The sequence below is a fragment of the Chionomys nivalis genome, chromosome 10, assembly GCF_950005125.1.
Source record: "Chionomys nivalis chromosome 10, mChiNiv1.1, whole genome shotgun sequence".
In the NCBI taxonomy this organism is placed as follows: Eukaryota; Metazoa; Chordata; class Mammalia; order Rodentia; family Cricetidae; genus Chionomys; species Chionomys nivalis.
Genome location: NC_080095.1, coordinates 17018624 through 17034389, shown reverse-complemented (window position 1 = coordinate 17034389; position 15766 = coordinate 17018624). Strand labels below are relative to the sequence as shown.

The 15766-nt window shown below is 46.0% G+C and overlaps 1 protein-coding gene across 10 annotated transcripts in view; it reads left to right on the top strand.

Moving 5' to 3' along the window:
• Ppp2r5c (protein phosphatase 2 regulatory subunit B'gamma) overlaps window positions 1-15766 on the top strand; it is a 135619-nt gene that overhangs the window by 101112 nt on the left and 18741 nt on the right. For all 10 annotated transcript variants that reach the window (XM_057783167.1, XM_057783166.1, XM_057783169.1 and 7 more), the window contains 4 exons: window positions 4777-4836; window positions 6393-6501; window positions 8749-8802; window positions 13313-13483. In XM_057783167.1, the coding sequence (XP_057639150.1) occupies window positions 4777-4836; window positions 6393-6501; window positions 8749-8802; window positions 13313-13483 (394 nt within the window). The remainder of the gene's footprint in view (window positions 1-4776; window positions 4837-6392; window positions 6502-8748; window positions 8803-13312; window positions 13484-15766) is intronic.

The following is a 15766-nucleotide window of genomic DNA, read 5'->3' as shown; positions in this document are numbered from 1 at the left end:
AGGAAGAGGGAAGGAAGTAGTCAGCCTTTGCCTGGGAAGATCTGTGAATTAGTTGAGTTTGAGGGCCAATCAAGCAGAGAGAGGAGAGAGCCCTGGTGCAGACAGAGCAGGACAACTTTCCTATACACCCAAACCTGTCCTATCAGCTTCTAGCTCGGAAAGGACATCTCGAACCCTTCAAGTATATTGATAGCTATGACCCCCACCCTTGTCTCATCTCTGACCACGCCTCATGATTCTTAAGGTCTAACATCCCAGGTGCATGTGAAGGTTCACGCCTCCCAGGCCTTGGGAGGTCAAGGCAGAAATATTGTCATAGCTCAGGCCAGCCTCATCTACATAGAGATCCAGATGAGTCAGGGCTACATTCACATGGTTTGTACCACTGCTGCTATCTAATCAACACCGCTTCCTAGGCTACCTCTGTGCTTCCAGGTTCTGCCCACGCTCAGGCTGTGCAGCCGTGTGTCATTCCAGGCTGTCCTGTCTGCCCTGCCTTGCTTTGAGCCCTCAGACCTGCTTCCCCAAGCAAAGTTCACCCTTGCTGACATGGCCCCTCCTCCCCAGGAACAGCCTCAGTGGCGCAGTGTTACAGAATGGGTGCTGGTGGAAGTCTGTGTAGCTCTTTTATGGAATAGTCTCACCTTGTAGCCCTGGCCAGCCTATATCCTCCTGCTTCTGCTGAGGTGGAGGGTGTGTGTCACTGCTCAGCCTGGTTTGTGTAGCTTTCTTGGTTATCTTGTAATTGTTGGCTTCTTGGGTTGACTTTCTGCTCTCAGATATCTGATTCCAGGGAAGCCTAAAAGTAGCAAATCTTAGCAGTGATAGAAACAGTATGATACCTATCTGATGTAAAGTAAGTTTCATACAATCTAGCTATGGGGCCAGGGCGTGCTTATGCCTGCCTGGTCCTTCTTCCCCACAGTGACTGAAAGTGAGCTGAGACAGTGAGACTGAGCAGCCTATGTGGCCCTTCTGGTCCTTCTAGGCCTGGTGTATCCCTGCAGTCGAATCCTTTGCCTGATGGCACATTGTGATATTGGGGCCTTCACCATGTGTCTTCCCTTTGAGCCCCTTCCAGGTTCCTCCTAATATATAATGTTTCTGTAATGGAGCCCAACCCAGCCCTGACTTGCCCTGATTATAGTGAGGGAGTGATGTCAGCTCCTGTTTTTCACTTCTTGGTGCTCTGCTTTCTCGCAAGATCATTGCTCAGCTGATGTCATTCTCTACACAGAATGGGTACAACTTAAATTCCAGTCTGTTAGCCCTGAAATTCAGCTCTGGCTCTAGTGTTTTGTTTCCTCAGGACTAGTGGTTTTGGTCAGGCAGCAGAACCCCAAATCCGTTAGCGCCTACCATGTGGAAGTGGAAATGCCTCCTGCGGTAGAGAGCTTACCTTGATTACTGGGGCGCTCAGCTCCTCATTCGAATACATCCCACAATTCACAGTTCACAAATGGATGAGGGTGCAGTTGGCACTTTTGTGTTTCCTCCCTTAGGTCATCTCTTCTATACTTATCTTTATGTATGTGTGCTCCAAAGCAAGCATGTTACTTAGAATCCCTGATTGGCTTGGCTCTTTTGTCGTTGTTTCATGTGAAGAGAGTCAAACAGCTCAGAGTTTCCCGGATCATGGAAGTCCTGTGCATGTTGAGTATCCTGACCCAGAAATCCACATACTTAAAAATTTGAATACTTGTGGTTGTGAGTCTTTAACAGCTGAGCCATCTCGAAAAAACAAAAAAGAGAAAACAGAGCCGGGCGGTGGTGGTGCACGCCTTTAATCCCAGCACTCGGGAGGCAGAGGCAGGTGGATCTCTGTGAGTTCGAGGCCAGCCTGGTCTACAAGAGCTAGTTCCAGGACAGGAACCAAAAAGCTACGGAGAAACCCTGTCTCGAAAATCCAAAGAGAGAGAGAGAGAAAGAGAAAACAGTTGACATTTTGAGCACTTGCATGATGCCACAGTGGAAAATTCCACACTTGACTTGTGGGTCATAGTTAAAATGCAAGAGTAGCCAGGTATGGTGGCTTTTGTCTACAGTCGCAGCTCCTCGGGAGGTTGAGTCAGAAGGATCATTTGCACCTAATAGTTACTTGCATACCAGCTTGAATAGCTTAAAGAGAGACTGTCTCCAACTAAAAATACTACATAGCATTACTTTCCAAGAGTATTTGCATAGAGTAATTGAATTTTTGGTTTTAGCTTGAATCATAGCCCAAAATATAGCTCATACATATGCAGATGTTAATCTGAATGATCCCTGATATTGTATACTGCTGTTCCAGAGCATTCCAGGTTCTTAATCCACACCTATATCTTGTAAGAAAAGGCACTTTTAAACAATTTGGTTCAACTTACTAGAAGCTACGATTCCTACTTGTAATTTCTTAGTAAGTTGGTTTACTAGCGTGAGCAAACAGTGACCCCAGGGCTGGTTTTAGTAAGCGGTGCACTGGAGGATGGCCAGTCAGAGCAGCCAGACCTTGTCTTGCTGCCCCACCCGGTGCCATGGCTTACCTCACCCCCTGTGATTCCTCAGTTCTGTCCTGGGCCTGGGTTCAGCCGAACTCCTGTGCTGCCACCGTGTCATCTAGGACAGTGATACCCTGGGTGGCTTCTCACTGCTGTGCATCTCTGTCCGCATGGTTTCTCTGGTCATGCATAGATCCTTGTGATTTATTTTTTATTTTATTTCACTTTATTTTTTTGTAGCCTGAATTGATCTTGAACTGACACTAATACTACTGCCTCTGCCTTCCCAGTGTTGGAATTACAGACATGAGCTGCCTCTTCCGGCTTCAGTGCACCCTCTTATGAGCACCAGCTGCCTCCATGGGAGCCAGGAGAAGCTCCCAGTCTCCTCAAGGGATTAGCCCCAAATTAGTGCCCCTTACTTCCATCTTTGGTACTGTCAAGGCAAGCCACAAGACAGTTCAGCCCCACAGGAAGGGAAGTAGATCCTGCCTCTTGGTCCAAGGTGCAGAACACATCCAATGGGAGACTGCTCTGAGCAGCAGTTCAGCCCAGGTTCAGGTCAGTCTGGGCTTTTGCTGTAGAGTGAGGAGCACTCCATCTTGCTCTGATGTCTGCTCGGCTTCCCAGACTGTCTTCTCTGGGAACTAGTCCCCTTTTCTCTCTCTCTTACACAGTCAGCTAAAGATGCTTAGACAGAGGCTCTCATAAAATGATACTAATGTGAAAACCACGTGGCTTACAGTGACCACCATCCTCCCATAATATGCAAGAAGGCTGAGCAGCAGGGCCCAAGGGTCACTGTGAGCTGTGTGCAAGGGTGCTGCACCAGCTCAGAATTATAACCGTGGGTAAAACCTGTGAAGCAAGAGGAAACCACTCTCCTGCACTGACTCCCGCAGACTCACTGATACGCCACTTCTGTGCTCTGGGGCAGGGGTAGGAAGAGGTTAGCAGGAAGCAGATGTGACACACATTCTCACGACCACAGCCAGTCCTCTGGCAGTGCCCTCGCAGCTATACTTTTAGACTACAGCCAAGCACGTCTTCATGTTTTTGTGTCTGGCTGCCAGTGGCCTTGGAGCCTGCCCATGTGCTGTCCAGGCTATCATCCTGTCTCACCTGCATTCACAGACCCTGTCCTCTCCCCTCTGCATTGATCTGTCAGTACCTTCCTTGGGGCTTAGTAAGTAAGAGCCATCAGGGAGGCCTGACCATTTGAGAATACAGAATTGGAACTCTGTAGACCAGTCTGACTTCAAATTCACAGAGATCAGCCTGCCTCTGCCTCCCAATGCTGGGATTAAAAGCATGCATCACCACTGCCTGGCTACTTACTTCTTCTGTACTTTAAGGTTACTAGTAAGTTTGTCTCAGGACATTGATATTTGGGCCAGACACTTCACTAAGCAGCTGCTGAGGGAGGCTCTCTCACCGATGGGTGGGGGCCACTTCTACCATCACATGTCCAGAGCGCACTACCCTGCTGCTATAGACCACCAACAACCAAGTAGCTAGGGTTCAATTTCCATGGGACTCCTGCAGTGGGGCAGGGGTTGGTAGACATGCCCCTGTTCCCTATTCTTGTCCCCAGTTCGCTCACCAGACTGTTTAAGAACTACACAGATGCCAGGCTTGGTCCTAGCATCAGGAACACATTCACAGGAAGTCCTTGTCCTTTTCTGGAGGGAGACAAGCTGGCACAGAGAGTGGGGTGCATATTTCCAGAGCTCCCTCAGGAGCCTGTGTCGGGTAGGATGGGCAGAGAGCACTCAGAAGAAGAAAAGTGGACTGCACTTGGAACTGGTGTTGGGGAAGCAGGGACAGTATTCATAGGGAGGAGCCTCTAGTTTAAAACTGAGTAAGACATCACCTCATGTTGAAAAGCTGCAAAGAAACAAGATGGATTAGAGGCTAGGATAGAAGGCTGGATAGATGTGAGCACAAGGCAGACAGCATGCAGACTGCCATAGCCTGAGACTGCTGGTCAGAGCACAGGTGAGAGCACAGGTGTTGGCTGTGAAACTTCTTCAGCTTTCCTGGATACTTGAAATTTTTCAGAATAAAATGTTGGAAGAAATTGGGCTACACCGGCTGTCTGCCCTCAAGGGTATTCCGTTGTAGGCTTTCAGGGCTTTGTGGGTTCTGAAAGCACCTGAACATGTCCCTGAAAGGTGTCAGCACGGCACTGCTGGTTCCTCGGTTCCTCCTGTAGTCTTTGAATTTCCTTGTTCAGATTGCTGTCATGTCTGCAGCTTTTACTCAGGGTCCAGTGCTGATGACACATTGTATGTTCCAGGTTTATTTATGAGACAGAGCATCACAATGGCATAGCAGAATTACTGGAAATACTGGGAAGGTAAGTTCCTGAAACTGACAGTGTGTGGCTGCAGCTAGAGCCAACACCAGATGATCTTACTCATTGACTTTGACTCCTCCCAGAGCACAGCTGTTCAAGCCAGGTCCTGAAAGGACGGAAAGAGAGTTTCATGTAAGGAGAAGGAAGGTTGAATAACTCACAGATCAGAGTGCACAAACAACAGCTTCCGTCTTTGTGGCTCCATAGGCAGAGCCCTCTTCATACACCTCAATCTATTACTATGGAAGCTATGGAATTTCAACTTTTTCCCCTCAAGTAGTGTTAAAAATAGTTACAGAAGAATGTTGGTATTACAAGCTTATTTGAAGAGTAGGTTATATACATGAGGTGTTGAGTAAATGACTAGTATTTTAAATTGTCTCAACCTGTCAACTTTTCATATATATATTATGATTCAATTTTTTATCATCTTAAACTGAGTAAAGTTTTTACTTATTTTTTTAAATGGCCTGTAAATATAATATAAGATTCCCTGACCCACTATTTCCCAAAAGATTTCATCGTGGAGTGGAGCTGAGAGGAAGGTCAACCTGGACAGTGCTCTCCCCAGTGCCTCTAGGGGAATCCATGGGCATTATTAGCACCTTAAAGTTCTGAGCTGCTCTAAAGTGAAGACACCCAGTATATATAGAACCTAGTGGTTCCCGACAGCCTCTGAACCTGTTGTCTTTGTGTGCCCCCCTCAACACACACACACATAAGGAAACTGTTGTCTGGTAGATCTGGTCCCTCTCAAGCTGCTGCTAAAGATGTGATTTGAAAAAAATGGCTGTACCTAGGTTGGTCTGTCCCTCGAGGCATGGCTTACTTAGTAGGGCTGAGGGTGCCTCTCCCAGTCATATGACCTTGGGCAAGTTCCTCACGTGAACTGGAAAGAAAGCTGAGTTTCCTTCTGGTGTTTCCCTCTGCCATGTGTCAGGAGTGATGTGACTGTTAAGTGTAAGTCTTACCACACTGTCTTTTCAACCCTTCCTCTAACACAGGGTTCACCCAGGGTCCCCTGCAGGTGTGCTCGCCACCCTTGGTGGGTACGGTGGCAGCATGACTGGAGGACCAAGTTACCATTGTTCTGACTCTGGCTCTGGGAAGCATCTCTTCTCTTTGTCTGAGCACAAAACCATGTAGATAGGCCAGTTAATGTTCAGTTTGGTGTCCCTTCAGTGGTGGAGGTGAGAGTGGAGGGACACTCCAGGTCACACGAGGATACTGATCTGGAATTACCCCCAGGAATGTAGACGCCTTAAAGAAAAGTACTGGGTGGGAACACCTGGATCTCATCGTTGTCCCCCAAGCTGCTCAGTTCCCTGCTGTTTTCTTCCCCCTGTGCTGTAACTTAAGTCCCAATACAAAAAAAGATTAAAATGGCTATGCTCCTGGAATCCTTTTTGTTGTAGCTCTTGTTCCTTTCAGTGTCCTCTTTATTCTGAAATATTTTGTCCATTGGCTTTTCATGCTGAAAACAAAAACTGAAAGAACAAGATACCTGACTATAATCTGGAATGTGTAAATACTCAAGCTGAATTCTCTTTTCACAGTATAATTAATGGATTTGCCTTACCACTAAAGGAAGAGCACAAGATTTTCCTGTTAAAGGTGTTGCTGCCCTTGCACAAAGTGAAATCTCTGAGTGTCTACCATCCCCAGGTAAGGCCAGCTGAGCACAGCTGCACACCTCTGCAGTGGTCCAACCGTTTGTGGGAGTGATTCCTTTCCCATATCACTAGAAGAGGGTTTGTCATCAAGTGTGAGAAGCAGAGTTGAGATCCCCAGAACTCCCATAAATGGCAGATAGCATGATGTGCTAGGCCACCTGTGCGTCCAACTTCAGAAGGTAGAGGCAGAATCCCAGGAGCAAGCTGGCTAGCTAGACTGACAATGTAGCTAGCTCCTGGTTCAGTGAGAGAAACATTGCCTCAATGATACAAGGTGGAAAGAATCGAGAAAAACACCCGATGTCGACTTCTGACCTCCGTGCGTTCACACACATGAACATTTGTAGCCTTGCACATGCACATGCACAAACATCACACAGACTTATGCATACAAAAAAGAAAGAAGCTGGGTGGTGGTGGCACATCCTTTTAATCCCAGCACTCAGGAGGCAGAGGCAGGCAGATCTCTGTGAGTTCTAGGCCAGCCTGGTCTGCAGAGCAAGTTCTAGGACAGGCTCCAAAGCTATACAGAGAAACCCTGTCTCAGAGAGAGAGAGAGAGAGAGAGAGAGAGAGAGAGAGAGGAGAGAGAGAGAAGAGAAGAGAAGGGCAGCGGGTGGGGGGTGGGATTCAGGAGAATCTCCAGAATATAGATTGTATTGAGACAGGAGGGTCCACTTTGAGAGGAAAAGAGGCTTCTTACAACATGTTCTAAACCTAATGTCTTAAAAACCTATGACAACTTGTACAAACTGGATTTTTTTAAACTGCAGCAATCTAACTATAATTGTGCTGCAACTTTAGTTGCTGGTTCCTGACTAGTTTCTGTCTGTCTGTATTTGAATCTGCTTTCCAATAGACAGAATTTGAGCTATGCTGAGTCTCAAAGGGTGGCCACTCTCATTTGCAGCCCATAATCCTTTACTCTTGGCTGCCACATAGCTGAACACAGAATAGGATGTCATATGTGTTAAGAACACATGGACAGAAGGATGGAGAGTTGGCTCAGCAGTTAAAAGCACTGGCTGTGCTTCCAGAGGCCTGAGTTTGTTTCCCAGCACCTGTCAGGGTCCAGTGCTTGCCCGGACCCTAAGTTATTTCTCTCTGGACCGGACCCCAACATAAATATCTCTCTTGACTGGCGTGGAGGCGCGGGAATAAAGACACAACTCACATGGCAGCTACAACCATCTGTGATCTCTGTCCCAGTGGATCCTTTTCTGGCTGCTGTAGACAGTGCATGTCCCTGGTGCACAGTTACATATACTCATAAAATAACATAAAAATTACACCCCCCATACACACACGTGTACCCCAAGCGAGGGAGAAGAAGAGCACATGGAAGGGCTGTGGTGTAGTAGGAGAGTACTTGTCACGTGCAAGGTCTTAGGTTCTGTTCCCAACACTGCAAGAAAACAAAGCCCAAAGATTCTTATCAAAGCTTATAGCTCATAACTATAATCTCAGCATTCCGGAATCTGAGGCAGGAAAATCATGAATTTGAGGCCAACCTGGGATGTATATCAAGACCTTGTCTAAAAATTAAAAATCAAATGGAGATTTCATTCTTGAGAGCTCCTGGAAGTGGGTGGCATGGGATACATTACAGAGAGGACATTCTTTCGTTAATTGAATAGCATTGGCTTCCTAGGAAATATCCACTTGTTGTCGGGTAGGCATCACATGGCAGCAGATCCAGTTGGCTTGTTATCATATCCATTGTTGAACAAAAGCTGTTCATGGTGGTGCACACCTATAGTCTCAGGACTCTGAGACTGAGGCAGGAGGCTTGCAGCAAAACTATCTTAAGGGAAAATAAAGAATAAATAGCTCAAATTTCTGATAGGTTGCCAAAATAAAATTTTTCCAGTTATTATATTACTTGCCCATTCTAATCTTGAAAAATGCCATGCGCACACACACACATCCCTCATTACACTTGGTTGATTTGTTGGTAGTGTCTGAAAAATTTCTCCTGGTTTTTATCATTCTTGGGAGTGAGCATAGCTATGAAATCTGTCAGAAATCGATAGGGAAAGAATTATCTATCCACTGAGCATCAGCCCCAAAGGTGCTTCCCTGAAGTTCCTCTCAGAGCATTATGGGTGTTAAGTCGTGGAGGTCTTACGCAGTGTTTCCACCACACCCAGCCATTTTCCCCAGGCTGGTGTTTGAGGTTGGTATAGAAGCGTTTCTGTGCTGAAGTGGCTTGCTGACACTCTCTCCCCCGTCCCTTCCAGCTGGCGTACTGCGTTGTGCAGTTTTTGGAGAAGGACAGCACCCTCACTGAACCAGTAAGTGCTCTCATGGGCCCTGAGCACCCGGCATGCTCACTCTTGGGTTGGAAGTTTGAGTGTGGTAATTTGGCTGCAAGTTCCTTTACTGCAATAATGGTTTTTCTGGAACAAGCTTGCCACCTTGTCTCTTACTGCTTGGCAATCCTTGGAACATGGCATCTGAGAATCTGTGGACACCAGCCTGGGCCCAGTTCAGTCCTCCATATTTGACAGCACATGTCCTGACTCACTCACACGCACTGAAGTGAGAGGCTAAGTCACTTGTTGTACTCAAGGATTCTTTCTGTTCTGGAAGTTTTTTCTAAGTTGGTATTACTATTTTACAATCACTGAGCAGCAAGGCTGCTGACTTTTGGGTTGGATTTCTAATTGGTATTTTATCTTTATTAAATTTTATTTTATTTTGGCTGGGTGGTGGTGGCTCACACCTTTAATCCCAGCCCTTGGGAGGCAGAGGCTGGCGGATCTCTATGAGTTCTAGACCAGCCTGGTCTACAAGAACTAGTTCCAGGCAAACTCCAAAGCAACACATAGAAACTCTGTCTTGAAACACGCCCCCCCAAAAAAATATTTTATTTTATTCTTTTGGGTTTTTTTAGAGAGGTTTCACTGTGATGTGTAGCTCTGGCTGTCCTGGAACTTGCTTTGTAGACCAGACTGACCTTGAACTCAGAGATCTGCCTGCCTCTGCTTCTTTAAGGATTAAAGGTGTGCACCACCACCACTAAACTATCTTGACTAATTTTTTTTAAAAATTTAATTCCTAGCATCTCCACTAAAAATCAGCCAAAAATGTAACCAAGGTTAACAAAATATGTCTTGTCAGATGTCAGCCAGAATAAGTATTTGAATTCACTTTTTAAAAATAAGCTAAGATACAGTTTATAGCCCACACAGTTCATCTGTTTAAGGTATATGGTTCAAGCCAGCTGTGGTAGCTCAGGAGACTGAGGTGGGTAGATTACCATGAGTTTGGGGTCAGCCTCAGCTGTATAGCAAGACCCTGTTTCAGAGAAAGAGGAGCTGGAGAGACGGCTCAGTCGTTGAGAGCACTTGTTGCTCTTTCAGAGGTTCCTAGCACCCAGATGGTGGTTCACAACTGCCTGTAACTCCAGCTCCAGGGGATCAGACACCATATTCCCGGTTTCTGCAGGCATTCGCATGCATGAGCACATTTGCATGATCACTCAGGTTTCTTTGCCCAACATGCACACACACACACGCACACGCACGCACACTCCTTTTAAAAGAAAAGGAATTCCACCTGCTCTCACTACTGCTTTTATAGTAAGAAATCAAAGACATACAAAAGGTATACTGTTTTATCTCATGATTTTTGTGTCTGTGTGTTTCCCATATTCTGTGATAGCTAGAGAATTCACCAAGTGTTAATCCACCTTTGTCACAGACAGGCTTCTCCCTCCCAAAGCATCTCTGCCTGCTGGACCCTGTCCCAGCCTGACCCCAGGCATATTTAGCCCAGATGGACCGTTTCCTCAGCCATCTGTGCAGAACTGCACTCAGGTGACAGTTCTAAAGTTTCTGTCCCACTAATGCAGTGTCATGACTGATGGGTGAGCCTCACTGCAGGAGGGAGAGACAGCCAGCATGCTGTGTCACATAGACATTGACTGCCAGCCTCTGGCAGGACCCTGCACAGAATGCTACAAGTCGTGCACACTTGGTGTAGTGGCTCCATCCCGAGCTGTTGTCTGATAATTCCTGTTGAGAAATGACAGAACATCACTGTCCAGCTACAGAAAGCAGAGCTTATCTTCAGTATATGCAAAACCTTCGGACTCATCTAGCAAATTTCCTCCTTTGAAATGCCCATTTTATGAAAATGCAAAGGCCATTATGTCTGACTTAGTGGTGAACACTTGTTAAGATGCAGGTGTGGACTGGAAAGGAGTGTGTCCACTCAGCACACAGAGACCTGCTTTGCTGCCCCGGGGCTCCTGGTTGCCATATGGAACTGCTTTAAATATAAGTCATGTCAGTTACTGCAGTCAAATTCCCAATAAAAGATGACGTAGGGGAGGCTTGAGTCTGACTCATGGTGTGAGAGCACAGCAGCGCTGGGGCTGCAGAGCGTATAGCTTAGACTCCTTGGTCCTGGCAGTCAGGAAGCAGAAAACAGGGAAGGCCAGAACCAGCTGCCCTCCTCCTTTCTCAATTGTTACTCAGTCTAGGACCCAAGCCCCTAGTGGTGTCACCAGCACACAGGCAAGTCTTCCCTCCAGTTAGTCCTCTGGAAAAGTCCAAAGAGACAAACCCTCACGTGCCTCATTGATGCCTTACGTGTTCCTTAAACCAGTTAAACTGACGGTCACGTTAAATTGCCCATCACAGTGTTCCACTTCAAAGACTGCAACCTGTAAAGGGCATTAGCTGACTGTAGAATGGATACTTTTCATGTACTCCAGCGTGTCCAGGGCACATTAGACAGATTTACTATTAACTTTGTTGCCAGGATAGAGGCTTGTGGGAGATTTTACACAACTGTGTCTGTTTTTGCCTGTCTGTCTCCTTCAGCTAATAGAATGTCCCGCGGCCTTGGCAGCCACTACTTTGCCCTTACACAAGGACACGCTCCCCAGGACTCAAGGACTCCTGGCATGCTTCCCCCACCCCACGAAGGGACCATGCCATGAACCTGGAGCCTAAAGCTGCTGTTGTCTAGCCTTATAATGCCTGGCATGCACTCCTTCTGCAGAGTCCTGCCCCACGCACACAGCCCAGAAGATTGGGTGCTGCTCACAGTAGTGCGATTCCAAAGATCAGGAAAAGTCCAGGGTGATTCAGGAATTAGGAGTTTTCCGGCAAATCAGTTCAAATTGGTGGTGCTGTGTAGCTCCTGCATGACTTTAAAGACCACTGACATGCTGGGCCGTGGTGTGCATTCCCTAAATCCCAGTACTCAAGAAGCAGAGGCAGGCAGATCTCTAAGCTCCAGGACAGCCTGGAACTACAGATCAAGTTCCAGGATAGCCAGGACTACCAGAGAAACACTGTCTCAGGAAAGCCAATGAATAAATATTACATACATACAAACATATTAAAACTTTAAAAATTAAACCAAGTTATAAACAGTATGAACTGTTTGCTTATTTCTCTTAACGAATTTCTTTTTGTGGGTCATTAAGGTAGCTCAGTGGATAAAGTGTTTGAGGCTAAGATTGACAACATGGGTTCAATTCCTGGGGCCCATATGGTGAAAGGGAGAGAACCAGTTCCTGCAGGCTTTCTTCTGACATTCACACATAAAATAAATGTGATGAAAAGGAACTTTTTTATATAAAAATGAAACCATAGTATGGGCTTCATGCAGTGCATTGTTCAGACTGGAGCATTAAAGGGGAACGCTAACACTGTCAAATCTGGGCCACAAGCCCCGACTCCAAGAAAGCATGCAACGAGGCATGCCTACTTCGGAAGAGGAGTGCTCTCTTCACAGCCTTGGTTTTGCCAGTTGTGTTGAGATTTCTTGAATCCTCAACCAACAGGAAACTCAAACTAAATCCCAGGGTGAGGGCTTCCTTTCCCATGTCTCTTTAGTTTTTCATCTTGCACCTGCCTCACAGACAAGGCCTCACAGCTGCTTCAGAGGGACAAGTTGTACCTGTTCAGTTGCATGAGCAGGGGTGTGTACACACATGTGTCCTTACGACAATGTACCTGCTGGTACTCATTGTACTTATTCGAACGAAGGTAGCAAAACTCTAAAACTAGTTAATCTTCATTGACTCAGATCCAGTGTTTTCTGCTGGTATAATCTGGTAAGACATTTTGTATAGAAGGATACTTAAAGTTTCCCAGCAGACACTCTTTATAGCTTTCTGACCTAGGCGAAGAGAGTAAGTAATGTTCAGTAGCCACAGACTAGGAAAGCACTGTGACCTCATAGCATTCAACTCCCTGACTCAGACTAAATAGCATTGCTCCCCATCAAGGCCATGGCTGCCATGTGCTTCCTTCTGACTGAGCACTTGTTCTTAAGCTCCAGGTAATCACACAGAGCATCATGACCCCAGCTCAGGTCCAGCACCTACAGTGAATGCAAACTTACATCTGCCTCATTGACAACACTCTTTTTGGTATATTTTAACAAAGTTGGAAACAGTGTGTGTGTGTGTGTGTGTGTGTGTGTGTGTGTGTGTGTGTGTGTGTGATGTGCAAATGCACATGCACATATACATATTCACAAATAGTTAACTTGAGAAGTGGATTATGCATATGTGTGAATGTTGCTAACAGTGTCAGAACTGCCTATTTCCACACTAGAACACAGTCTGTATGGTCTCCACTGATGATCGGTGGGGGAACGGGCCACATTAAGCTGATATTAAAATGTGTAAAACTAGACTGTTGATGAAAGAAAAGCATGCTAGTGCTGGTTCTCAGCATTGTCTCCTGTTACTTGGCAGTGGGGACATCTAATGGAAGCACAGACATCTTCCTCTTGGGCATCTCTGGGCATCACTTCATTTGCCTCTTTGTTTTATAGGTGGTAATGGCTCTTCTCAAATACTGGCCAAAGACTCACAGTCCAAAAGAAGTAATGTTCTTAAATGAATTAGAAGAAATTCTAGATGTAATTGAACCATCAGAATTTGTGAAGATCATGGAGCCTCTTTTTCGACAGTTAGCCAAGTGTGTTTCCAGCCCTCACTTCCAGGTATGTATGCAGGTTTGGGTGATGAGTCAGGTGCTCTTGTTAAATGACGTTCTCGGTGTGAAGCTGCTTATACTCTGGTTCTGTTGTGATCTAAGGGTGAAATTCAAATTTTTTTACTTGATATGTACTTCAAAATTAGAAGCTTAAATTTGAGCCAGGCAGGTCGACTTGTTCCAGTCATCCCAGTACTTGGGAAGCTAAGGCAGGAGAATTGCTACAAGTTGAGATCAGCCTGGGCTATAGAGAGACCCTGTACTCCCCCCCCAAAAAAAAATAACATTTTAGTTCTGTGTAATTTCAATTTTAACCCATGTTCTCATCACTGAAAATATATTCTTAGCAAGCCTGATTGGCAGCATTGTCTATAAAGCTCTGCATTCAAGTGTGACATGCTGCCGGGTTCATAGGGCCTGTTTATCATAATTGAGTTGTCAAAATCATGAGAATAACTCAACAATAAAAACCTTCAACTCTGAAAATCTCCCTCTTCGTACGTGCTTCTTTTCTGTCACATAAGTTTATATCTCCTTACATCTTTTAAAAAATAGTATTCTGATTTTTCTTACTACCATAATCCTGCTGGGAGGCTAGTGTCTGTCACTCACTTTCTACTCGAGTTCTCCGAGCTGCTTGGCTTTCCTCCCCTTCCAGCTAATGTGTGTGGTATGTTCATTATCAGCATGGTAAAGATGTAACGATCAGCAGAACCTTGGGCTCCAGGAAGCTGGTGACCCTGGAAGCCATAACCACTTAGGCACCATGCAGCTGAGCACTCGGGACTTCATGAAGGGACCAACAGTCCTGAGAGATTTCTGGGGTTTCTAATTCTCTCCACATTGAGGATCTTCCATGCAGAGCCTTTGCCGAGTTAGGAAAGAGTTAGGACCAAGTTAGGAATCATTGGGACCAGCAACACTGAGACAAGAAAGCCCAATAGCTCTGCTCGGGGAGTGTGGTAGCCACCAGCCACCATGCAGAAAGGCCAGGTTTGCTTCTGCTATAGAGGAACCTCTAGTACAGGCTTTCCTGTTGCACACAGCTAAGCTACTGTTACTGTAGACATCCATGGGCATTTTATATTTGAACTAGAACAGGAAATTCTGTTTCCAAAGCTTGGAGTGAGCAGTTTTTACAAAGAAGCACCAGTGTTTAAGAGTATCTGGATCTCCCCATCCCCACCTCAGGCCACCGGCCAAGGTACAGGTGTCAGAACCCCAGGAAGAGTCAGAGAGACACCAGGAGTGTTTGGGAACCTGAACCTCCCCAGTGACAGAAAAATGCCTAAGTATATGGAAACCTAGTTTATAAGAGGTGTTGGAGGCAGGGGATATAGAGTTTAATTGGGATATCTCTACACAGGGAGACAATACTTCTCCCAGAAACCATTGACCGTAGGGTAGAACATACTACTATCATTTTGCTAAACTGATAGTATTTAGCTGGCTTCTAAATACTTAGCCTTATATCCTTAGGTCAGCCCAGCTCACACCCTCATCAAAGAAGCTGCTTTTTGCAGTGGACAGAGGCTAACACAAAACCACAAATGATCAAAGTGCAGAGAATAAGTGACTGGGGTGCTTGCTATCATATCCACATCGTATCGCCTTCCTCCAGGGCTCAGGAAATGTCACAGAAGAGGTGGGAAGATTGTAGGAGTCAGAGGACAGGGACACCTGCTTGGAACAGTGTGTCTGGACAAGCTGTGGTTGCCACACAAGTCCTGCCAGGGCCAATATAGCCAATATTCCCGTATGGGTGGAGGCGTGGTTCACAAGGCCCCACTTATAGTTGAAAGGTTGCAGATAGTCAACAGCTGCTGGGGAAAGAGTCAGCTTTCTCAAGGAGTGTAGCCCCTAGTAGGTTATTGCTACTACATTGGACAGCCTTCTACTCATGTGCATGTGGGCAACACTGATTAGACTCCGCAGGTTTTATATACATATTTGTATATGCTATTGATAGCTTTTTAAATCTTTTGAGACAGGCTCTTACTTTGTAGCCCAAACTGATCTCAAACTCATCCTCCTGCCTCAGATTTCCAAATGTTAAGATTACTGGTGCATGCTACCATAAAATTTTCATGTAGGAAGAAAGCCCATGGGTGGGAAGGTCGTATGCAAGGCATTGACTTTGTTTAGTGGGGCACAGTTGAGTGATTCGGGCCTGCTCGACCCAGCTGTTCACAGGGGTCATTCCTCCCATAAGCAGTCCTGTCAAGAGCAAAGTATTTAGGGACACCAGGACAGTCTGCTCCAGAGATACACGGGCACCTCTGCTGGTGAT